General features: G+C 38.8%; 1 protein-coding gene across 1 annotated transcript in view; it reads right to left on the bottom strand.

Moving 5' to 3' along the window:
- TRHDE (thyrotropin releasing hormone degrading enzyme) overlaps positions 1-27,226 on the bottom strand; it is a gene marked incomplete at its 5' end in the record, with an annotated part of 213,568 nt that overhangs the window by 161,248 nt on the left and 25,094 nt on the right. The window contains one exon of the mRNA XM_080635365.1: positions 14,410-14,536. Within this exon, the coding sequence (XP_080491491.1) occupies positions 14,410-14,536 (127 nt within the window). The remainder of the gene's footprint in view (positions 1-14,409; positions 14,537-27,226) is intronic.

Genomic DNA, 27,226 nt, shown 5'->3' on the forward strand with positions numbered 1-27,226 from the left:
CCAAGCCCCCTTCCACATCTTCCACTAGACCAGGTTGCTCAAAGCCCCATCCAATCTGGCCTTATCTTGCCAGGGTTATAGCTTCATGAATACTCGCAACAGAGCTGTCTTAAGAAGCTCTCGATTTCAACCATAGCCCAGCCACCAGACCCTATCTCCACATTACAGTTCACTGCTTTTCAGCAGTGCAGCTAAACTGTGGGACCACCCTGAAAAACAGATCTCTGGAAAGAGGTGATTAAAAATAACCTCCTAAAAATCAAAAGGAAGGAGATGATTCTATGACTTTACACCACGTAAGTTAATGTCTTATGAAACCACATGTAGGACAGAGTCTGCTTGCCTCATCTTTCTTTGGTCTGATGAGAGAGTATTGCAGTGAGGATTTGTAAGTGGAGGCTGCAGCTAGAAAAAGGTCATGAGACTTGCGAAATTGAATCATAGAATCATAGACTAGTTACTAGCTCATAAACAGTAAACAAGACCCACCTTCCCTATGAGACCCTCAGATAACGGTCTGAAAGCAAGCAACTGCCCAAGTTCTCTAACTATGCACAGATCCAAACTCATCTCATGCTTGGAAGTGAGACTCCTCGTTCCCAGACTCTGTATCCTGTGATGCAACCACTTCTCGGTTCCATGATCAGACTTGGCCCTATTACATAGGACAGTAGAAAGGTGGGAACAATGGCCCATGAGAGACTCCATAAAAGTCTGTGGCACCTGCTGACTGGAATTTTATCTATAGATAATTATTTTTACAACCTTAATCAATATGCTTAGAGTTGTATGCACATAAAATACAGCCAGGATAATACATACACATGTTTGCATGTGTCTATGTGCTTGTACATGTGGTTGGAAAGATAGATTTATGTTAAATGAGCATTCACAGACAAAGATATGTAAAGTTTTGAAAGGCTAGAACTACAAGTAGGAAGATTTGCCTTTATTGTTTAAAATTGCTTTATATTCTGCATATTATATTTATATTATACCTGCACTATTTTAGTTCTCCACTTCAGTATTGCAACATTAAATTACCCTTCAGCTCAATACTTAGATTTGACCATTTTATACTCCATATCCACAAATATCAGAGTTGCCACAGCAGTGGCATTTTGATTGCAAAGAGCAAGCTTTTTTGTTTGAAGAAGAAATAGTCTGCTAAAGATAAAATACAGTGAATTCTTCTGGGGCTGGACTTTCATCCATCTGTCCCCAAATGCAATACAAGCATTACAGAAAGCTGTCTGTTCATTGTTACTCTGAATGACTTCTAGTGGTTCTTGAATACCCTTCGGTGTCATCTGACAACATTCTTATCATTGAAAGCTTTTATTAAGAGCTGCATTATATCATTCTGTTATCAATCACAGCTTGTACAATTCAGATCCTTTTAATCACTTGGAAACAGTTTCAAATGGTTTCTGCAGAAATACCTGGAGAGATGGCATGCAGCATAGAACCGCATTTCTAATGCATGTTTGCTACTGAATAACAGCCATGCTTCTTCATAAATTCAATTGTCTGCCATTATCTTAAGACAGAACCAAAACTTAAAACATTTCAAGAACACAGAGAAAAGACGCCTAGGAAATCATTTTACATTAGTGGCAAAAAGATGTATAATGCATTTTTCTAGGTATCTAAGCTACAGCTGACAGTCCTGTGAAACTTTATGTATTTCCACACATGAGAATTAGCACCCTAAGAAAAACAACTGTAAGACTAATTTTGAAGCAGGAAATATTGAAGCCACTTGTATGTCCCTCACACGAAATTGAATCAATACTTAATTATGAAAGAATGCAAGTTCCAACTGCCTTCTGTTCCAATATATATTCAAATTTTTTTCTGACAAGTGAGCATTTTATACAGGTCTGATCAGCAAAACATCTGCCTGTCTTCACCTCTCAGCACTCTTTGCTCTAAGAAGGAGAGCAGAACAGTGGTGCTTCTCCATTTGCAAAACACATTATGTGTAAACAGCCAGTAGTAATTATAAAATGTTTAGGTATTATAACAACTGCCTTATACGGAGATGTCTCATATAATTTCATTTTAGGAATTCAGCCACTGGGTTCTGTTACTCTTTTAGGGTCGCATCATAAACATAGCCATGTGTAACCAAAGTTCTGTCAAAATACCTGTGTTTTTACACCATAACTTTAAAAGGAAATCTATCTGTAGTTAATGTCCTAGTGCTGGTAACAGACCAAACTCCCTGCCAAATAAAATACGTATGGAACAATCTTGCCATGATCAGCTTCATTGACAGGTCCCCTATCACTGCAAAGCTGAGGGATTAGTTACAAAGCCACAAACACAGGAGCTATTCTAAACCAATTTCTGAAGGTTTATCTAAGCCACCCAAAGACAGCAACAGCTGCAGAAACTTAGGACAAGGGTCTCCAGAACACATTTCTAAGTTCTTGTGCATCCTTGTGCATTGTTTCCTTTGCCTCTCCTTCCCACCCACTTTCAGATTAAACTGCCCAGTAATGGACAGCAGCAGAACTACACTCAGCCATGCCAAAGCTGAACATGCCAGGAGACAAAGTGACTTGACTTCTCTAGGCTAAAATATTGCCTGAGTTTAATTTCAGTGAGGATTACCATATGACAAGGAACATATTTTTGAGTTGAACAGTGGGAGTTGGTTTAGCTTAATACACTTTCGGAAGTGTGCTATCACTATGACAAATATATATCTTCATGAGGACAGCTATGTTAGAAGTGTTACTGATAAGAATCAGAAAGAGCGAAGGAAAATGCAGTCTTCACAGAACTGATCCTGAATCTGGAAATGGTACATTCAAAATACACAAGCAGATGGCATTTAAATAAATTAGAAGCAAAGAAAAGGAGAATTTATACATAGCAAAGGAGAACACGTAAAGCAAATTTAGCACTATCTAACAGAATTCTCCACAGCATTTTTATTAAGTGATTCTTTTAATGTCCCTACACTACTTTAAGAAGACTGACAGTATTGGGGTGGGAAGGGAGGGAGCATGTACAGTGACAAGTCGCTTCTTTTAATAAAAGTTGTTCAGCTATCTTAGTATTTTCATCTTTATACTGAAAATCATTGGTTTCCTTAATGCAAAACCGAAGTTGCTTCAGGCATGGCACTGCAACCATAGCATAATTCATTGTGTTAGGATATCTTTTCAGCTAAAATATCCTTAGCAAAAGCAATAAAAGGTGAATACATACATCCCTTTAAATTTCAGTAGCTTACAGAAACTAGCTAGTACAGGTGGAAGATTTAAAACTAATCCAGAAGAATCAAGGCAGCAGCAATAGGTTCATTCAGTTCGGTAGTTATACATTTCTTCACATATTTTGTATGAACAGAAATCTCTGGCCTATTTAAGTCCCACTTTAATGTGCTATAATCTTTTTCAAGACACTGTCATAATCTCTTGAAAGATACTCCTCATGTTCTTTGATGATATAGGAAAACGTATCTTCTTTACTTCTGTATCTATGGGGTTTTTTTACAGTACAGAAGTAAGATGGGAAAACCCATTTTATACAGCTAAATACAGACTTTTAACTATTTGTAAAATTTAGGACATTATCAGTAATTGGTTTTTAATTATCAGTAAGTGGTTACTTTTTTGTAACTCTCACTGCACCAGTAATGCACAACTATTATGTTTTAGATTTATTAAGAAATAAGAAGATTAATTGCACAGATATTTATTGGGGGAGGAGGAGGCAGGAGAGGATGTATTCCCCTTATCTATTTTCTTTCTGGCACAAAATACCCACAGTAAAGAAGACTGTTCTTGGTAGGGACAACTACAGAGTTGCCCTGATCTTGGTGTTAAAGTAAGCATGAATAACGTCAACATTTATATATGTGTGTGTGTGTGTGTGTATTTCAAGATAAACGTAAGAAAATAAACAAAAGCAAATGCAAGTCAGTTTAAGTGAGTCAGTGGATAAAGTGCTTTCTCATCAGTTTTGCCTAGTAAAACTTCTGTTTCCCAAAGTAATGTATTTGGTGCCCTCAAATCAGCATCTAATAGAAAACAAAATTTGTCACAATACCATCTGGAGAGCACAACAAACTACCCCAAAGAAGCACAGTCTTTCTAAAACTGAAAACATGGAAAGTTAACAGGAACACTTCTCCAGTGATGCAGGGGGGCAGGGATGGAGGAGAGAGAGGGGGAAACAAAACCTTGCTTTCCATCCTCATTTCAGTTTAGCAATGATACCAATATGAAAAACAGTTAAAATCACACATTCTTAAAAGTTTAAATCAGCATTAAAATGATAGCAGTGTTTTCAAAATTATTGTGGAAACAATTGCTATCTCTGAAAAAGGCACAATACAATGGAGTATTGTTACAGTGTCCTCTTGGTCTTATCTTTTAGTCTTTCTGCATGGAGGTTGTCATTCCAGCCATTCAGAGACAGAGTAAGTCGTAGAAGTTACAGATTAGCTTTGAAAGTAAAGCCAAGCATAAAAAAATAAAAAACCTGAGTAAACTATTCTGGTGTTTGATGTGTACAGTTACTCTAATCTGCCACTTCTTTCCCCTCCTCCCCCATCAGCCCAATACCTTGATATTACCAAGCTTCACTCTTCAAACAGGAAAGCCTCTGCTTTACATGTAAGACAGAAAAATCAGAAGTCACCACAGTATCCTTGTGTTTTTCCCACACCTTAAACTGTAGGGTTAAATGGAAACAGGAACTTTAGTGAACTGAATTTAAATTATCTTTATTTAAAATTTGGCATATGATTATGAATATGAACCAGACATAACCAAAATTACAGAAAGCCAAGTAAATCCTTAGTAAACTTCCATGTTTACTCAAATGGCATCATTATGAGCATGTTACTGTTATTCTGTTAGCTCTGTCTGTGAATATGCAGCCATCTTGAAGATGTTGTTTACACATCACTCAGTGTAGAAGACTGCATAGGTGGTCTATATGTTTTGGTAGGTCAACAACAGTCATTTCCCTTTTCCATCAAAAGACAATATACTTGAGCAGATTGTATAACACTTCTGTACTGTTTCAGATGTAAATAGTATCAGGTTTTTACCTCATTTTTGACAGAAGAGGCCATTACTTTCGTTTTGGCACTCTAGCTGATTGCTATAGACCAATCACATTACCTACTTTAACTCAAACTAAACAGTATAGATACAAGTTTTAAAATGAAATCTTTTCTAGTTTAGCACATCCTTCCAGAAGCCAATCTTCCTACACACTGCCCAAGGATTCACACACACCCCTCTTCATGAGCACCATCTAAATCTACCACAGTATCCTCAGTGAAATAATTTCTGTTCCTTCCAAACCCTCCTATAATTATTTTTCCGCCATGCAGCTCTGATGTCCATATGCTAACCTTCATAGTGCCATGCCATGCACAGAAAGTAATTCTCCCAGTATTCTAATGACAATGCCCCTATCCCGCAATAAAAAACACAGTTCCCAAAGCCTATACAAACATGAAGTTCATTTTGGGGGCAAGGCCAAAGCTTTTTCTCTACATATGCTTCCTCAAGACAAAGCTACAGTTGCTGGCGTAAAAGGTTTCAGCTGCTGGTCAAAGTCTCTGATGAACCCTCTCAACTGGCATATGTAACAGGTTATTAAACATGTTCAGTAGACTCTCTTAAAAAATATAATTCAAAAACCAGACACGGTCAAGAGGACTCTAGTTTCAACAATACTATTTTGCAGCAGAAATCATAGTACCCTTCAAATATCTGATACTAATAAGTGAACATTTCTGGTCAAGAACAGTATGATTATGCTAACACAAAGATTAGCAACCCTGGAGAAGAAAATCAAGGATGAGAACTCTGCTCAGGCAGAGTGAAATGAGCTATAATGAAAACTGCTTTAGCCATGGCTATATAAAAAGTATTTTGGATTCGTGCACTTTTAGGTATTTAACCATCTTGTACCAGGTGAAAGTTCACACAGTCTCCTAGCGATTTCTATAATTTCTGTGGAGTTTCTGTGTTTGGCAAAGAACTTACCCCATTTTATAAATCCTATAGAAAGATTCACCTTATCTTCTAGCCATCTAAAAATCAGAGATTAAATTTAAACTAGCCGGATTAGTTTCCTCTCTCTGTAGTCAGTAGAGACACCTCTACTTCTGCCGAGATTTATTTCTCCTAACTTATGATAAAATGCATCAGTTTCTGAAGAATGTATCTCACAAGGTAAATAACTTTGCGTAGACACTGCTAAAAATCAGTGCACCCCCTTCTACATTGGTACTATCTGCTCAAATGAAGAGCAGCTTAGAAAAAATTCCATTTACATTACTCATTTAAAAGCCAAGCTGATTTAGCTTAATAGCCATTAGGATGCTGTCGGATTTGGTCACCTTCCTTTTCCTTTGGGTTGACTGAACTACTACTGGCAAAAGTGCTACTATCTGAAGACTTGCATTATTTGAGAGATTTGGATTCTATTCATGTTACAATTAAAAGTGGAGGGAAATTACTACATAATGAAAAGAAATCACTCAGAAGAGGATAATTTCCACCAGGGCCCATTCATCTTTATTCTGCATAAAGACGCTTTATTCCTGTATGCAACATCTTCTGTCTCCTGCAAACAATATTATACTTGCGGCACCAAGTCAACAGAGGGAGGTCAGGTTTCCCCTAACAAACTTCCAAAACCAGTTACAATAGTCATTATGAGTTGCGCAATATTAATGACTGGAATTAACTAGCTTACCATTTAAAATAGTTTAGAGCAACACAGACAGAGTAATTCCTAAGACAAGATTATTTTTTCATAGAATCATAGAATAGTTAGGGCTGGAAAGGACTTTAAGATCATCAAGTTCCAACCCCCCTGTCATGCACAGGGGCACCCCACACTAAACCATGCCACCCAAGGCTCTGTACAGCCTGGCCTTGAACACCGCCAGGGGTGGAGCATTCACAGCTCCCCTGGGCAACCCATTCCAGTGCCTCACTACCCTCACAGTAAAGAATTTCTTCCTTATATCCAATCTAAACTTCCCCTGTTTAAGTTTCAACCTGTTACCCCTTGTCCTATCACTACAGTCCCTAATGAAGAGCCCATCCCCAGTATCCTTATAGGCCCCCTTCAGATACTGGAAGGCTGCTATGAGGTCTCCACGCAGCCTTCTCTTCTCCAGGCTGAACAACCCCAACTTTCTCAGCCTGTCTCCATACGGGAGGTGCTCCAGCCCCCTGATCATCCTCACGGTCCTCCTCTGGACTTGTTCCAGCAGTTCCATGTCCTTTTTATGTTGAGGACACCAGAACTGCACACAATACTCCAAGTGAGGTCTCACAAGAGCAGAGTAGAGGGGCAGGATCACCTCCTTCGACCTGCTGGTCACGCTCCTTTTGATGCAGCCCAGGATGCAGTTGGCTTTCTGGGCTGCGAGCGCACACTGAAGCCGGCTCATGTTCATTTTCTCATCGACCAACACCCCCAAGTCCTTCTCTGCAGGGCTGCTCTGAATCTCTTCTTTGCCCAACCTGTAGCTGTGCCTGGGATTGCTCTGACCCAGGTGCAGGGCCTTGCACTTGGCATGATCAAACTTCATGAGGTTGGCATCAGCCCACCTCACAAGCATGTCAAGGTCCCTCTGGATGGCACCCCTTCCCTCCAGAGTATCAACCAAACCACACAGCTTGGTGTCATCAGCAAACTTTCTGAGGGCACACTCAACCCCACTGTCCATGTCACTGACAAAGATGTTGAACAAGACCGGTCCCAACACTGTTCCCTGAGGAGCACCGCTCGTTACTGGTCTCCAGCTGGACATTGAGCCATTGACCACAACTCCTTGCATGCGGCCATCCAGCCAGTTCTTTATGCACCGAGTGGTCCACCCATCAAATTGATGTCTCTCCAATTTAAAGACAAGGATGTCGTGTGGGACAGTGTCGAATGCTTTTCACAAGTCCAGGTAGATGATGTCAGCTGCTCTGCCCCGTCCATCAGTTCCGTATCCCCATCATAGAAGGCCACCAAATTGGTGTCCTTCTTAACATCATAGTATGGACTGATTTCCTACGCAGTTTGTTTCAGTTTAGTAACTCACAGTTCTTTTCCATATTTCAAAGCATTGTTCTAAGAAAAAAACACTGCTTTTTCCTATGGATGGAGCTGGAATTTTTCCCCCTGGAGCCCTGACCAGTTGCTGTTTTGAAGTACCCACAGTTCAGAAGTTTAGAAAGAGAAAAAAAACAACAAAAAAGCAAAACAGTCTCAAAACGAAGGCTTCAAAGGTCAGGGTAAAAGTGACATAGTTCATTCCGTGTAGGAATGCTCTGTATCAACAAATAGTCCCCTGTGCAGAGGCATTATGCTTGTTTCAAGTAACCGGACAAAGAAAACAGTAGGTTTCAGTTCTGCTGCCTAAACATGGGTGATAGCCCTAATCGAGATGCTCAAAATTATCAAAAACGTGGAACTGTCACGTATGGACCAGCCTTAGCCCAACAGGATCTCATCCAGAGGCCAGCAGGAGCAGCAGCTGCGGCTTTTCAGGATACGCAACAGCATTTTAAACAGTATCCGTTAATTATGTTTAGGAACATGAATCAAGTCCTTAGTGCCTCCTCTCCCACTCTTCCTCATTCCAGAAGTCATATATCCCGGTCCCAGAGCATCTCCCTTCCTACACTCCTTTTTCTTGATTCAGAAGACCATACAACTAACAACACCTTCAGACTTAACAAAGTTCAATGTTCCTTTCCTTCTCTCCTGGAGCATTGTAATGGATTCTCTCTCAGTGGAAAAGACTGGACATCTTTCAGGAAGACTGTGTACACTTCAGACACTACAGCTATGCCGTCACCAGAAGGCTACAAAACTCTGCAAGCCTTGCCATTCTGGAGGTCAGATGAGATTGGCGTTTCTGAAATTTTCAGGTTGGCGATCTCTTAATCAAGAGGCAACCAAGCTGACAGCCATTTTCAACTACTGTAATAAGAAGACCAGAAAAGTAGTAATTATTGAAGGAAGAGGTCACCTTGCTAGAGAGAAAGACAAAGTATGAGGGCAGGAATTGTGAAACTTATAGCAGAACTAAAGCACAGAATGCAGCCAACAACGTGAAGGTTCACCCTAGAAGGAGCAGCAGAGACAGGAGGAAGGACATTGAAGGAGAAGCAATAAGGCAATAGCAGTACAAAGAGTGCTGATGAAGACGACAGAGGATCAAGCAAGGCAGAAGGCAATATTGCAATGAACAGGTTAAGAACATGTCAAAGAGTCAAGCTAATAGTAAAGCAATTAAATCAAAACTAACAGTTCACCACTGGTACTCACAGCAAGTCACATGACCATCCTACAACAGCATTCAAACCTTTTTATTCTGGGCCTGCAATGCCACACATGGCAACAGGCAACAGCAGCATCTCTCACCAAAATATTCACTGTCAACAATCATGGAACAGAGCAGACGTACATGAGTTTCCTTTGAAAATCAGAGCAGTTCCCTGTTGAACTTTTACTTTAAATGGCTGATCTGTTTTTCACATTATGAGAGTTTAAATTCTTCTGTGACTTCAAAGCCTAAAACCCGTTCTCGAGAAATATTCAAAGAGCAAATGTTAATGGTCCAATCTTGTCTTCTATTGTGCAGCAAGTTCACTAAATCCCTTGGAAAATCATCTTCTGAGACGTTGCATTCATAACTTTAAAGTGGTTTTGCTGCATAATGAAAACTGGACCACATCATTTTTGCATGAACCAGGTAATTAGTACCCTGAACACACCTGGAATAAAAAAAAGCCCTACAGAAAATGTATCAGATGCAACTCCACCAAGAGGTATTTAATACTATAGCACTCACACAAATTGCAGTATTTATAAATTAAATATTGACTCATATCCACTGACCTCAAGACAAAACAAGAAGCAGATTTACTTTCACCCAGCCTTTCTGTAACATACACAATGTCCCAAAGTGGATTCTTCAGCTCTTCATATTTCCACCTTTCAGGACACTTTCAGTGGGGAATTGAAAGCTTTCCAAGAAGCCCAAATTCTTTCCAAGCTTATTCACAGCTTTTCATCACTAAACATCTCCTTCCCAGGTCTGCATATGGTTAAAGTTTAATGGCACAGACGACAAGTTAAGCTCAGGGGTTAATAAAACATTTTTTCTTTTACCTGGGCAGCTCCAGTGGAAGACTCTGCCCATATAAGACTCAAACCATCTCCAGGAAGATCTCTCCACTGAGGAATAAGGAACCTAAGGCAATCAGCTCTAATTTAGATATGCCAGGTAAGTGCATAAAGTTGAATGAACCCAAGTGAAGTGCCTTTGAGTTAGGCACTGTGTGTCTAACCCTTGAGACACCCAGGTTCCTTTACACAACCCACGGTGGTTACGCTAATTATGTGGATGTCTAAATACAGTACTCAGTATACAACAAATTTAGTTGTAAAAAGAGTTTTACAAGAAGCAGTAAACACATCCTACTAACACTGTGATACTGCAATGCTGTTAAGGGGAAGAAACAAGGCCCAAAAATCTTCACACAAGTGGCTCATTTATGCATCACACATGAAGTTTTGTCAGTTTTTCATAACTGGAGCTCTATAAAGTTTCTTATTCCAGTACCTGAAGTCGTCTGGAAATGAGACTTTGTGGCACTTTAGTAGAAACACTTGAGAAACTGGAAGATTGTGAACATATGGATAACCCTGCCAGCTCAGACAAAAAGACTGCCTAGCTCAGTATTAACCTCTCCAACAACAGCCACAAACAGATGTTCAGGAAAGAGAAAGACCAGGGAAGTATGACTAGCAGTCTTGGGTAATTCCCAGCTTCTATTTTCACACCATACCACCATTTCTTTCCACGAAGTCCTTCTCCACATACTTGTCCATGTCTTTCTTTGGACCTGTAGAATCTTTTTGCATCTACAACCTCTTTTAACACAGAACTTCACAAATTACCACCTGCTGCAGTAACTAATCTTTTCGTTTTCTCTATACCTGTCCCCTGCTAACCTCACTGGGCTGCCTTGGAGTCTTGGTTGTAAATTGCAGTAAGATCCTCCACTCCAAATTATTCACAACTTCAGAGTCACAACTGTCCACGTGTAGAGAGTGCTTCCCTACCTAATTGTTCCCTACAGGGAGATTATTTCAGATCCTCATAAGGAAAAGCTCTATGCATACAAAGACTTTTTTTGTGTGTGTTCCAAAATGGATTAAAACCACATATGTGATACAAATACAGAAATATATTTTATATTCAACAGCTAAAGAAACACAATTAAAAAACCTACTGGTTATCTTTTTAGAATTAAATAAATCCCAACGCTTTATCCACTCCTCATTTTAACTAGTGTTTATAATGATATAGTCTTGGAAAGAACCTGGGGGGGGTTTAAGACCTTATTTTTCAGAAATGAAATTCATACAAAAATTATTACTTTAAAAACCTACACAGGCATGTTCTAATTCAGAGTACAATTAGAAAAAAACACATCTCTATAAGCTTAGTAGAACTTTTAACTGTGGAAATTGGTTATTCAAATGAAAAAAAACCCCGATTCCCATTCATTACCAGAATTCACATCAACTGGCAAACAAATCTCCTGTTCCAGTGCATTCAGAAGTCAGTACAGGCCCTATAAGACCTACAAAATTTTAGTCATGGGGTGACAAAAATGTTCCTCCAGCTCCTCCACGGCTCCCAATAGTAACAAAGGCTGCCAAGAAGTCAGAGAAGCCCACAGCTGGCAGCAGCAACCACAGACATCTGACTGCATGTAAGTACAGTAAAAAAGCCTAGGCAAAACCAGTCAAGAGCATCAAAAGAAAGTGGTTCCTACAGAGAACACTAGATGAGTCATTACAAACTTAGACTAAGAGCACCAGTTTCAAATTCCAAGGATCCTTGGAAAGGGACCTCAATGACATAAGAAGTGAACAAATGAACACAGGTCCCTCTGATATAGCAATACATCCAAAAAGCCTAAATGTCCTCAGATATTCCTACCATATAGAGTTCAAATGGAAGACCACACAGATGATGGAAGTGTTTCATCAAAGGTTGCAGGTCCCTTGTCCCTACACACCCCACTATACAGCACTGACACTAACAACGTATTGCTCAGGTAGCTGACAGTAACTATGCAGCATCTGCATAGTAAACTGGTCAGTAATTCAATAACAGAATTACTTTGGAAAATATAAATTGTGTTTTCAATCAAATTATATTCGTTTAAGTTCACTCTTATTAGAGCTGGACAATACATGAAACAAGACTTTTCATTTTTTAAAACATCTCCTTTTGAAATGGAACATTTTCTACAATCTTGACGCTGTCATTAAAAAGCTTTTTAAACTGCATTCTTCAATTTTCACTCCCACCTGAAGATATTTCACATTTCATTTATAAATCAAATGAAAAATTCCTAAAATGTCCCACAGAATCATTCTGACTTTTCTTAAAACCTAAATGAAGTATGCAATCCTTTGCAGCAGTGACAGCAGCGTATCAAGTGACAGTCACAAGCCTTCAGAGAGCACATGCGCATTCTCAGTATCAACACATCCCCCCGATACACATGCCTTCCCCTGCTGCAGCTAGTGCTGTTTCGTCCCCTCCTTTAGAAAAGTCTTCAAAACTAGTGCAAAATCACTGTCATAAAAAGACTACAGTGTTTTCATTTTTAGTCCTTTTATTCACCCATAAGACTATGTTCCCTAACCTTCCATTTTCCAGCAAAAAAAATAATAATACAGAACTCCTTCAGGTTAAAGACACTGGAACACACTTCAATGTAGCAATCTTAATGTCTGCCTGAGCTGGAAACAAATACACTTAAGTTCATATACAATATTTTCAAAAATATTTACATTGCTGAGAGCTTTGAAATTTTCTTTGTTATACTTACATCAAATGAATTTAACCTTTTCCTCCTATATACAAAACCTCACAAACTGTTTTCTACAGTATCACTACAGAATAGCTAAAGTTTTACAGCAGTATTTCATCTTAGCTCAACAATTGTGCTACAAATATTTGATGAAAAAATACAATTTTACTTGAGACTATTCCTCCTGTTCTGTTCCAAGGAGATCCAAACTGGAACATACTAATTTCCAATATTTTTAAAAGATACAATGATAACATATGTTGCAACTGTGAAAGATAATTCTGAAGCAGATAGAGTCCTACTGCCTGCTGCTACCTGGCATCCTCAGTAAAGCACCTGAGGATGATGCTCATCCTTCATATTCAACAGAAAGGTTTTGATTATTTTTTTTCTTCTAAATTTTTGGCATCTTTAAGTCTCTAACTTCCTTTATGAAATCATCATTACATAGCTGAAGCCAGTCATGGAAGGATACATAGAAAGCCTGATGCACATGTCATGTTTAACCCATCTGCATATTTCCCTAGCAGAACACTGCCTGTAAACCATCATTCGAAGACAACAAGAAACAAATGCCACAACATACTTAAAAAAATTCATGCAACACCCTGATCTAGCATTATCAATTACTTTATCTATCTCCTACACTGTTCGTTGTAAGACTAATAAAGCTACTCAGCAGGCAAGGGATTTAATGAAATAAACCCTGAGTTCCTGGGAAGATCACCTCTGGTTCCAACTCTAGCACTTCTGATCAAATACAAGCTCTCTTTCTGCTGCTGAGCAATAAGATTTTCTGGATCTTTATCAAACATGTTCCAAAGGAGGGAGGGTGTAATAATACAGTATAAAGTATTTAAGTGTGTAGGAGAACGATCGATTGTGGTGACAGAGAAGATGAGAAGAAACTATTTAAAAAATAATAGAAATTGACAGCTTTTACATTCTGGTCACTTGGGCAGCAAAACAAGTTCACAGCAATTTCTTCAATAAACAACGATACAAGTAAGCATAGGCACTAATCAGCATTAAAAGACCACATAAGCCAGCATAAAACAAAAAAGAGAGCCTTGCATTGTTACAGGTTTCCGGTTTCCACAAATATTTTCAATTCTGCTCCATATCAAAGGCTGAGGCACCAAGATATAAATACTACAGAACAAACATTTCCTAATAGCTATCTAATGAAAGTACAGACCAAAATAAACTACATTAAACAAACAAACAAAAAAAACAACCCACTTATCAGTGACAGCTCTCAAGCTCTCTTCCCACTGCCTAACACATTTAAGAACTGTTCGCTTCCTGCTCCTTTCAGTTCAAGGCTGCAGACAGGACAATTTGGCATCCCTTCCTCTGCAAGGAAGGGATGAAAAGTTCCAGACTTATTGATCCTTTTAAATTAACCCAAACATTCCTTACCTCGAAAGCTAGTACATTCTGGTCTTAAATTTCATTTAAAAAAGCTGACTTAATCTCCCATCTATGGGCGAACTACATGTTCTAAGTGAAATCTTACCTAATTTTGGCAGGGAATATGGCACTTTAAAATAATCTTCATAAAATTCAATGAGTCTCCTTGTAATATTTAGAGCATAGTCCCCTGATCCTCTTCGGATTGCATCAGGCCTTGCATATAACCGTACCTGTTAAAAAACAAAGCAAAAAAACTGGTCATTTCAGCATCTACATTTTAAAGCTCTCCTACCTACAGAGGTGAACTATTCTAAGGTTCTTGTGAGGTGGCAGGATTAAAGCCAAATGTAATTGATGTACATTTGTCAAAGCACGTAGCTGAGAAACAGAACTTACACAATTAAGGTTATAAAGTTCAGAAGTCACAGTTTCCTACTTGTTTGTGTTGCCAAATAAAAGACTTAACACTCCTTGCATCAAAATAAATATTCAAAGAAAACACTTACATGTGTTTGCTAGAGATATGACGGGAGAGTGGATTAGTTATAATGGTTCTCTGCCTACACCGAATGTAGGCAGGATGCAGTGGCTCAGTAGGGGAGAAGTTCACGGTTTGTTAAAGGCATATTATATCAAGCCCTGAAAGTACTAGTAGACTGTGGAGAATAAAAAAAATCATTCTCTTTTCTTTTCTCTGGCAGTGACATGGTTACCCTCGATGAGCTATGGAAGACTGCAAAAACAACCATTTATAAGCTCATTCATGTACACAAACAATTAACATTCCTGCAACCTCCATGACTGCTTCAGGCCTCTGTTTTCAGAAAGCAGTAAATTAAAGCTCTTTATACAAGCCACGGACTGCTGTGTTCAGTATAAAACAGCTCACACATCTGACTATGTGGAGCATCCAAGTGAACAGAACTCACCTTCATAATTCAGCACCCAAGTGTGACCTTGATTAAGGAGGCAGCAGAAAGCTCTGCCAGGTTATTCGCTATTCCCTCTCCTTATACAGTCGTTGATGCTTCCTTAGTGCAAGGATGACATAAAGCTGAGAACTGTTAACCAAGAAAGGGATAGAAAGGAAAGCCACTTTTTTATGAGCCCTCCTGAGCTGTCTGATGAAAGCAGTGTGTGCTTTGCCACTAGTGGCTGTGGCAGAAGGTTTCTCCCTGCAGTACATAATGACCCGATACAAACGAGACTCTACTAAATGTCAGTCCTAATAATAATATCTGACTTGCTAATACTTTCTGTGGTAGGATTAAATCCCAGCCATGATCCTGAGGAAAGCAGCAGGGCAGAAATCAGAAAACATCAATGCAAACATGAAGGAGAAATAACAGTTTTGAAATATTTCTAAATGCTCTATTCTGGACCAAGAAAAGCCAATGGGATTTTCAGCTTCAGTGAAAGCATTACCAAGTATTGCTTTACTGCTCTTTTCCTGAACCAGTTCAGTTATCCAAGTGGAAACCAGATATCAAATCTCAGCATACTCTACCAGTCAAATCTGTTTTAGCCCACTGTCTTTGTTTTCAGTATGCAGACACATTATTTTGTTTTGTTACTATGTCCATCTTTATATTTTTATCTTTGTGTTGTATTAAGACTCAGTGCATAATCAACCACACAGTTATCATTTGTAATGTGAAAAAGATAAGTGTAACCTAATGAGACATGTAATAAAGCAGACTTCTCATAATCACCACCTGAAAGCGTATAAACCATTGTCTCAATATCTTCAAGTCACTAGTTTTGTTTATTGCTTTCTCCCAAAGTAAACAGTGACACATACATTAAATGTTCCCTTACCTGCTAAACTAAATATATTTTTTAACAAGGTAGACATTAACCACAGAGATCCTAATTCAAACATCTCAAAACCTTTAGTTTATGAAAGTATGGTAAGAATCACAATTGGATTTGTGATGAACACTGTTTTGTATCATTAAACCTTTATACACAATTTTGCATAATTGCTTTAGTGGCACAGTTGACTGTATCAGCAAATTAGGAAAAAAAGAGTCAGCCAACCAAGTATGCAAAAAATCATTCAATTTGACAGTGGCCAAATGTGTCCATAATAAGAAATAGGACAACAGAAGGGAAGAAAAAAAACAGGCACATACAAGAAAAACCGAGGGGTTCAACTTGCTGCATTAAAACGTGTGTTTTCTGGCAAATGCAGAAAGGAATTTAATGGTGTCTGAGAAGGAGCCCAGGTACCAAAGCTCAAAAACCGCATTGCTGCAAAGTTTAATTTGCCACCTGCCTAAGGCTGAATATAGTTTTATTTTGCCTGTAAAGTTTTCCTGGGTGCCTTTCTGCCTGCCCAGAACAGCTCCAGAATGCCAGGGCTCCGTGGCCCACATCAAGGTCACCCCTAAGCTGGAACACAGCTCAGAAATTACCCATGCCTTTGCCCAGGTCTCTCAGGGGTTTTGAGGCAACTGACATTGCAGAAGCATGCCAGCCATCCTCAATGCTGGATCTGCTTCTGTCTGGCGCCAAATAACCACTGAATGTGAAATGTATGGAGGCACCTTCACAAACCTACCACTGGTCTCAGAAAATTCCCTCTTGGTTAGCAGAGGGCTACCGCAAGGGACATTCAGTGACACCCTGCTACCTGGCTGGCTGTTTTGGATGACACCTTCTCAGGTGTCATTCACAGTACAAGGAGCTTGGTCCAGTGTTAAGGCAAAAGGCTGGCACCTATCTATGCTTGAAATTGAAGCCCTTAACTTTCACACACCGATGTCCTTTAATGTCTATGGGCTCATCTTGACCATGTCTTACCTCCAAATCCATAAAATGGGGACTATATTACTTCCTTAGCTTATACAAAGATTCTGAGTGTTAAGTAATAAAGACTGTAAAGTTTTCAGATGCTGCTCCAAAGAGGACCTTAAGTAAACAAAACAGAATTAAGATTAAGACATAAGATTTGTTTAGCATTTTCTGTTGTTCATTTACTGCTTTCATTTCAAAAGGCAGATAGGCTGTGTACTTTATAACTATGTTGGACTGAACAATAATGCATAATTGTTATATGCTTTCCCATGGGCTGTTTGCTATACTAAGAATTTGATTTTGTATTAATTTAAGTAAAAGAAAAGAACATAAAATTTTCTGCAGGGTCAGATCTCAACATAAATAAAAGCAGTATGTGTTCTCCTACAAAAGATAAATAGGTTTTTAGCTTAGGTGGGTAATTCATCACTCACTGCAATGGCACCTACTGCCCTGCAATGTTAGAGGAGCTCTTTTTCCACAATCTTTGCAAAAATAGGTTAATCTATTATTTTCATGTAAGAAAGTGGAGAACAAAGAGAGGCTGAGACTAATTCTGGGTACCTGTCTTGACATCTCTCAATGTCAAGTATACTTAAGAGCTTTATTGCACACACTTAAAGCACTGCTCACATTGGATCTTACTGCAGTGGTGAACATTTTGTACAGCTTTGAGTCTGGTCACAGGTGCCTTAGTTTGAGTATTAAGAAAATTAGCAACACACGATTGGTGATTAAATGAGACTGCCAGTTTATCCAATTTGCTCAGGATTTCATAGCAATTCTGGTGGCAGAGGCAGGGAGGAAATTCAAAGATGGCATTCAGCCTCATGGCCACCTGACAGCCTGCACCAAGCACCTTCCACATTTGGGAATTAAAAAGGTAGGGGCTGTTCAGACAGCAGGCATATCCACAGCACACTGGTGTTGTCCTGATGCAGCATAGTGCCCTGTGCATCTAAATGACAAAGATAGCGGAAAAAATGCTATGAGGTCATATTAGTAATGACACTGTCATAGCAACTATGAATGCAACAAAATTTCACAGTCAACCTAAATTATGGGTTTTTTTCTTAATTCCTTTGCACCCACATTTGCAATGTTCTGACTAATAAGACAAAAAAAAAATCTCTCATTTCTCTCTCAAATGGAACCAGACTGACGGTCTCCTTCCTACCACAAGTTTGAGTAACTAGGCTTGCACCTGAGGCCCTACAACCCAGAGCTCCCTTTTGACATTTATAAGATAATGTTTTCCTATCAACCATCATGACAGGACAAGAGGTAATGGATTCAAACTTAAACAGGGGAGATTTCGGTTGGATATAAGGAAGAAATTCTTTACTGTGAGAGTGATGAGACACTGGAACAGGCTGCCCAAAGAAGCGGTAAATGCTCCATTCCTGGCAATGTCCAAGGCCAGGCTGGACGAGGCTTTGAGCAACCTGATCTAGTGGAAGGTGTCCCTGCCCATGGCAGAGGGTTGGAACTGGATGACCTTAAGGTCCTTTCCAACCCAAACTATTCTATGATTCTGATTCTTTGATTCTATACCTCACACCCACTGATAGAGGAGGCCAGACACACTTTGCTAGAAATCATTTTCACTTTTGTTTACAAGAAGCAAGAAGTTATTAGAGATCCTAAATGAAATTTCTGCAATGTATATTTTCTCATTCTTTTTTAAAGCAAGAAAAAACATGAGTTGCTTCCCTTTGACTACTTTCCAGAAGCCCTGGGCTGTTCTCGTTAGAACTTTAAATCAAGACAATACAACAGCCACACTCAGATACCAACACAGAAAAATCATGCTGAAGGATAAATTTAAAAATATTAGTAACCTAACTCAAGCAGTTCTTAGAATGACTGTAGCACTATCATCAGGTAAAATACTAAAACATTCCTGAAACTTGTAGGGGAAATTCCATGTCTTTATCTGCTATAAGTGAACAATAGTCTACTTCTTTATAGCTAGTGAAAAGCATTTGCTGTACAAAAAGTATACTTTCACAAGGAATTTGCACATATTACAGCATCTTCTGTAGTCTCTCAATATTTCAGTATTTGTTACATAAAATAAGTAAAAGTAATTTAAAAATATTTGTAAAACCAGATCACCAGAACAGATGAATGTAATAGTAAACGAAGAGCTGCTTCCCGTACTGAGCGACAGTTGTGATACACACTGAGAAATGTGCAACAGATTTAGAACAAATCACATCTAAAGTCAGGTTATTAACTACTGCACCTGAGAAAATTTTCTTGTCTACAGCAGGTAAAAATTATCCATCAAAAAGAAACTTAGCACTTAAAAAGGGAAAAAAGAGGTTTCTTGTCTTATTATTTCAAAGTGTTTCAAAAAAATGTGAATTGGTAACCATATACAAGGTACAATGGGTGAATACTGACAAGTACAGACTGTAAATAGCAATGAACATCTTAATTTCTGGTGAATAGTATGTTCACTGAAAATGTTTCCACTGTACCAAAGACTAGTGATAATTTCAGCACATAATAAACAGAGGAATGGGTTCAGAAGTTGAACTGCTCTATTCTGACATATAGAAAAAATTATTCTTTTGTTTGGTTGGTTGGTTTGGGCTTTTTACCATTAAAATTGAAGAGGGGAAGGGGAAGATGAGAAGGATGAAGAATGGTAAGGAAAAACCTGCAGTCATGTTTTTACATTCTGTAAAATATTTCAGGTCAAACTAAAGGCTTTGATCAGTTCTGCTTTGCAAGTAGGAGGAATATGGAATACATTCAGCACTTTTACCATGGAAATAAAAAGTAAAAATCCATTATTTACACAGGTCTTATTGCAGAAAGACTGTAGTCCAACCTTTTCCCTCTGCAGGAATTCACCAAAGATGAAGAAAGACCAGAGAAAACCACAGTATGTTCTCCCTCTGGCACTAGAGGAAGACACTAAGCACCTTTGCTGGAGGTGCCACAAACTTGCTATCCTGCTTCCCCAGGGAGTTAAGGAAGCTGACAGCCTGGCAGAAATCAGGATGTTGCAGTAAGAGGCTTGCAAGCCTGAAGGGTGCCATACACCAAAGCCCACCTCTTATTTTAGAATTTAAATAAGCACTTTTACATTTGAAGCCTGCTCTTGAAGACATTATTCTCTATGCCACCTTCTATTTTATGTGTGCACTCCCTTTGAAACCTTTGTTCCTAGAGTGGTGTTATTTTTGTAGGGGAGCATCACCTTGCTTGATATCAAGACATACTTTTATTCTTCTATTTATTGTAACAGTAAAGTTTGCTGATTACGAGAGTCCTATATAATAGTCTGCATTCATTCTGCAAGAAAATTGAGTTCTTTAAATGTTTAGCCATCTTTTCTGTGTTTTAAGACCAGTCCAATTGCCATCACTACCTTCCATGATGCCCTGGGGGGAATCACAGCTCACTGGATGAGAAATACTGCCTCAAAGGAATAAAGTGCACCTCTGCTTTAGGCAAGGCTTGTGAGAGCAGATGGCTTACTGGGCTCTAACAGCCTAACACAACACCCTCTGACTTCAATTGAATGACTCTTGTTAACTACAGAAGCTTTGAATTAGACTTTCAGAAGAGACATGACCAATTCAGCCCCTGCACTAGGGACACTTTCGCCAATGCAACCTTAACCAACAGGATCTGCCATGTCCACAGGCCATGCTTTTAGATCACCACTAATGTAGTCTCTGTTAGGAAGTGCACAGGAAGAAAGGGGGGAAAAAAATAGTCCTTTGAATGGCAATACTCTCATCATGATCACCAATAGTTCCAATCATCAGAAGCAGGACCACTGACTGAATCTTACATTTATATTCCATGTGCTATAAGGAAAAGAGCTCTCTGCATCTTGAAAACATCCTGATGCAGAGTTCACACAGCAGTAACCATTCTCCACCAGCTATATCCCCACCACAGCATCAGGCACAAGCCCAGCTTTGTTGTTGACAAGGGGAGAGAATGCATCTATAATGCATGCCCTTGGTTCACACCATCTGATACTGTAGACAGTGACTACACAAACATGCGACTACACAAAACCACCCACAAAGGTAACCCCATCCATGGACAGCCTTTGCCCAGCACTGAATGTGGTCACATCACACATGCCTGTGGGACCACAAGAGAGCTGAAACTCTCTCTTCTTTATTTCGGCACTATTACAGGATCTTCCCAAGCAAACAGAGCTAGTGTTTCAAGGACAGCATCTACGTGTCTTGTTACTGCCTAGATTTCCTCTACCCTTTTTTCTGTCTTTAGACCATTTTGCTATACGTACTTAGGTTTAAACAGACTGGAAGCAAATGGGGGTATGGAAATTGAGAAAAGTCTGATGCCAACCTTGAATCTTCTTGTTTTCCTAGGCAAGCATGGATTAGGTAACCTTGTATCAACACAGGAATCCACTCCCAATTAAAGACAGTTTTCCCTCCCACCTACTTCAAGAAGAATTAAAAGTAACTTTGTCAATGCTCTAAAGCAGCTCAGAGTGCTTTCCCATTACAAAACAGATGTTTCTGCATATCAGCTGGTGTCACCAGTGCCACCCTGGGAATAATGCTCCTTCTTTAATCCCTTCCCCAGAGCCAGCAGACTCCATATGCAGCACTGTTCTTGGGAGGCCTCTCCAAACTAGCTACAGTCCTCTGTGTGATTATACCCACAGGCGCAGCCAAGCGCTGGTACATCTGGGATCTCAAACTCATGATGATTTAAAAATCTCAGTTCAGAAAGCACTTATGCATATGGTTAATTTTAAATATGTGTTTAACCTCAAACATGTGTTTACATGTTTCAGAAGGTCCTAACATTTCAACAGATCAGCCACTTAGAAATTTTATTAAAGGGGAGAAAAGTCTTAGGCTCTTTATTTCAAGATCTGTGATACTTCTGCAGCAAGAGACACTCCCAGCTGAAAAACACATGCATTGCCTCTCTACTTAAAAGCTTCAAATTACTTGATAATCTGAGATCTCTTTTATGGTAATTTTGCTCGCTGACTATTTTAGGCACAGGTATTGCTTTTATTATTGTTACAGAGATAAATATATGTTCACATTACACATTTAATATAGCAGGCAGATGTTGGGACACAGCAGTTTTGGCTGTGACGTCCCTGGGTCACTTCTGCAAACAGAGCACTGCATTGCAATGAGATTTTAAATGTGATAAATTCAAAAGAACTAATACTTCAGTACATATGCAAACAAGCTACACACCAAGGTCCACTAAGCATGTGTATGAGTTGTTTCACATGTGGATAACTCCCCAAGTTTCGTATGTTCAAAAGCAATAAATTTTACAACATTGATGAGTGAAGGAAAGAGAGAGGTAGCTGTAGAGAAATATCAATTCTGCTGTTGTGAACATAGTTAAACTTGATAATGGAAAGAAATGACAGAAAAATGCCTTGTTTCAATCTCCTATTCATTATTCATCATGGACAATACCCAAAAGAGACTGTATGGTAATGAAATATGCTTGTTGAATACCAAAGGGACAGCTCATCTTTATGAGGAGACGACATTTCTCCAAACTAAGCAGTCACAACCAGCACTGCACTGAGCCTCTTTTGGATATAATTATAATAAAAAATCTTCTAATAAATTTAGAAATTTTTTTTCTAAAGCTAGCTGGAACCACTGAGGGTTCAATGACCTGATACTTGCTGAAGAAACACCGTTTTGCTGGAGATTGGGTGTTTACTTTTTAAAAGTAAACAAACACCATCGTTAAATCCTCGTTCAAGACAGCTTTAACCAGTTTAATAAACCATTTAAAAGGAGACATTGACACTAAAAATAAAGTCTATATGCAAGACATGGTCACGGAAGGAGTTGCACTGGTAGAGCGATGTCTCAGGAAACTAAATGTAAGCACAGGGGTGCCTGAACATTGCTGCAGGACAAGCTGAAAGAGGCTTTGAACAGACATAGCAGATGTTCCTGGATAAAAACTTGTAGGATGACCCTGAAGGAGAAAGAGGTAAAAGAAACTTATGGGGTTCCAGCTGGCAGTGAGGAAATGAGGACTATTAAGCAAAGAAATTGCCATTATTTTCAGAGTTTGGAGTGGGAGGGGGGGAGTATAAATAACTTTGTACATCTCCTCTCTAAACAAACATGACCACTCGGGAAAAGTCTCTAGCTGCCTCATCAATTTCTCATCTGAATAAAAACAAATGCAAGTGTTCGCTGACTGCTCCAGCCAAAGGTGCAACAATATATTCCACCAGGAGGCAAAACTGTCATGCAGACATGCCTCAATTTCTAACTTGAGAAGAGATCATAAAATACTTTGGAAAGTTAATGAGCTACACTCATATATAAATCCAACCAATGTTCATCTGGCATTAAATAAAATATTGGCTATGTCACTGACCACAGTACCATTAAGATTAATTTTGAGCACTCAGAATCTGTAATCTTGTTGAAATGGCTCAGGGACAGAAAGTGAACATGTTAACAACTAATATACAGCCAATGTAATTATGGACACCATTTCATAGCCATTTCAGCCAGCTAAGACAGCCACGATCCCACCAGCACACACTCAGTCATACAGCTTTGACTCTTCAATTATATTAGCACTAGAGTTCACCTCATCTCACAGCAAGCTGTCACCCAGGTGAATTGGCAAACTATGACAACCAGGTGAGTAGTGTCCAGGCAGCCCAACTTCCTCACCTGGGCTGCCTGGACACACATCAGGTTGGTGCTGGTACCAGCATGAGAAAGCATTTATGGAAGGAAGATAAGACCACGGGAGACTGGATACAGATAAACTCGAGTTGTTACAGAACTTCAGCATAGGAGAAAAAATTATGCTATTGAGGGGAATTCAGTGTCTAAATTGTTGAGATACCCAGTGGTTAAAGCCCACTGGAGTTCTTTGTAGTAGGTGAAAAAAACAGCGTAGCTTTAAGAAACAAAGCACATAGATTCAACATTTTTACCTATTACACATAAAAACTCTGCCTCCAGGAAAAATCTACTGTAGATGTACCCTAAGTGTTAACACCAGTTTCCATTTCCTTTCGTTGGGCTGGGATTGGATTGACATTTAAAAGAATTCTCCTGTTCGGAGTATTTTTCGTTGGCTATTTTACAGTCAAAGCATTCACATCGCACATCATTCATAAATAATATTTCACCTATTCTGGGATAATAAACTTCTGTACTTCTGTAACTCTGTTTCAAGAAAGTGCTAACAAGTGAACTATAATATTCAGCAGCCCTATGGCATGACTGATTTTACCCAGCTAGACTGCTGTCACATGCACACAGATGTTACCTAAGAGTGATTCCATTTGAAATTATAAACTGCAACCATTATAACTGCTGATTTATATTTTGGCATTGTCTAGGGGCTGTCAATATGACAACAAGGTTCCCCTGTGCTCAGCCGGCTACATAAATAGGAGAAAGAGTTGACTTATTGCCAGGTCTTTCTGTCAAAAGAAAAGCCAAATACAGGGGAAATGAAGGATGTGGAAATATGGGCTTAATGTCAATGATAAAATCTGAAAAAGAGCTGGAAATAGAGCCTGAATTTCCTCACTGCCCCAAATTGATAAATCATCTTTTCATTACAAATCATCAAATTACTATTCCTAAAACACATCTTATGGAAAACAGCACCTTTTCCATTACAAATTTTCAATAAATACATCCTGTTTTCAAGCTCCTTAGTAGCAACGCATTTTTCAAAAACTAGACCTAAACTCTATCCCAAACTGTAGACCTGTATCCCTGAAATTGTTCAACTTCAGAAGACATTCTGAAAACTGAAGTATCCCATGTTCACTCATGTCTAAGAGCAACCATTTCCTTCCAATAAACAGGATGGTTCCTCTTGGTCCAAGCACTTTTGTCAGTGGCTAACATGCTAAGACTATTTAGCTTTGTTTAAAGGGAAAGGCTATTTTACTATTCACTTAAAAGTAATTACTTTGAGAGATTTCAACAAAGTGATCCCCTACAAAATAGCTACCAAGTAAAGTGATGTACTTGTTCAGAGCATAACAAAACAACTGAGAGGAGACAGGGACAGACTGTACATGACAACCCAACAAAGATGATTATGAGGACATGTTAGTACTTTTCATGTTTCACATAAATTCAGCACAACCATAGTGGAAGGCATAGTCTGATAGATATAAATTTAACCTTACTCATCCTATGTTTGCAGTATCAAATACTTGATCACTATTAGAGAAAAAAAAAATGGTTGCAAATAAAGAGAACTGATGAAAAAATATAGTCACAAGAAAAGGAAACCAGGAAGCGCTGCTCATCTGTGACCTCAGGTGGATTTACTCAATGCATAGCTGATCATAGCAGTGATTAGCAAAAGGAACACAGGAAAGTATCATCTTGTAAGCAACATGTAAACTTAATAGGAAAATTGAAAGGTAAGCAGATTAGTACTGCAAGATGCTAAGTTTTAAAGTACTCTTAAAACTTGCTGGCACTAAGGAAACTCAGCACTTAGTAGACAAGTCCCCATACTTTTTGAAAAACTGTACCTAGCCTTTAGGAGGGAGAAAAACATGCACATGGGAAATTTTGTGCTCTGACTGGTATAAAATTCATAACAAAACCAAAAACGGGTTACATCAATAAGAACAGCAACCATATTAACAGTGGGAGTTCCTTCAGGCTAAAAACTTGCTGGAGCAAAGAAACAAACAATTTGGCCAGTAAAAGCAAAATCCATAAACCATGAAACAGGGAAACAAGAAATCAAATTTTTTGTATAGACTCACACTAAAATCCACTAAAAAAAACTCATTAAAAGCTTTGTTTCTGACTCTCAACTGGCATTTTAAATGCTTTTAAAATCCCACCAAATCCACAGAACAATATAAAAATAAAACAAAAAAGCTAAATGTGCTAATAGTATCCAAACAGTTTTGCACAACTACCTTTTGATAAAACCAGGGGCAGCATGAGCCCTTCAGCCAGAGAAGTGAAGTCTTAGTGAAGAAGCAGTTGTCTATCAATAGCATCTCCAACCCATGGCTGCAAGGATTCCCCCTTCTGTGCACACCAATCTCAGTGTAAAATATGAGAATTAGGAAAAAAAAAAAACCAAAGGCAAATTACAATTATAAATTGAGAAAGCAAAATAGAAGGGCTGAATCAATTAGAACATTATTCCTATCTCAGGACTCCCATCTGAGAAAGATCAAGGCTACAACCAGGGATCAAAGGGATTAACCACCTAACCAGCAGCCAGCAAAGACACGGATAAGAAGTGGCAGATCATATATACATGAACAATCCAACTTGGCAAACAGAGGCTTTTCGTACCTTACGACAGAAGAAGCTGCAAAATTCAAGTACACTGACATGTACAAATTTAGACAAATGTGATAAACAGACTGAGGAATGCTGGTTTTAACACACATTAATATAACAACATATGAATCATTTAAATTGAAATAAAATACTATAAAATGTTTAACATGCAGGGTTATTAATCAAATCCCTTCCGATACATGAGATGCTCAGATGTTTATGATTATGAAAAACTATTTTTGCACAATTATCATTCAAACTACATTCCTCATCTTAAAAATTCCACTACTCAGGACATATTTCCTATTAGGAAGATGCAAATTAATCAGCAACATCCTCTGCATGCCTATGGAAAAGGTAAATTTGCTAACACCTTCTGATTAGCCACAGCTCAAACACTGCATCTGGTTCACAGCTGGACTGTCCTGATTTCAGGTGGAATAGAGTTAATTTTCTTCCTAGTATCTGGTACAGTGCTGTGTTATGGATTTAGTCTGAGAATAATGTTGATAATACATCAATGTTTTAATTGTCGCTAAGATGCTGGTTTTATTTCAATTATTAACTTGTTCTGATCTTAATCCACGGTTTTTTACCTGTTTTTCTGATTCTCCTCCCCATTACACTGGAGAGAGAACTGGAGAGGAGAGGGGCAAGCGTCTGCATGGTACTTAGTTGCCAGCTGGGCTTAAATCACGGCAGGTCAGCTAGCTAGCCAGCTAACCACCTGAGATTAAACTAGGTCTGTATGACTATCACAAGGGTTTCACAAAATAAAAGAATTTGGTAAGAGCTGACCTCTTCATTCATGCC

The sequence above is a fragment of the Psittacula echo genome (assembly GCF_963264785.1).
Source record: "Psittacula echo genome assembly, chromosome: 1".
Classification (NCBI taxonomy): Eukaryota; Metazoa; Chordata; class Aves; order Psittaciformes; family Psittacidae; genus Psittacula; species Psittacula echo.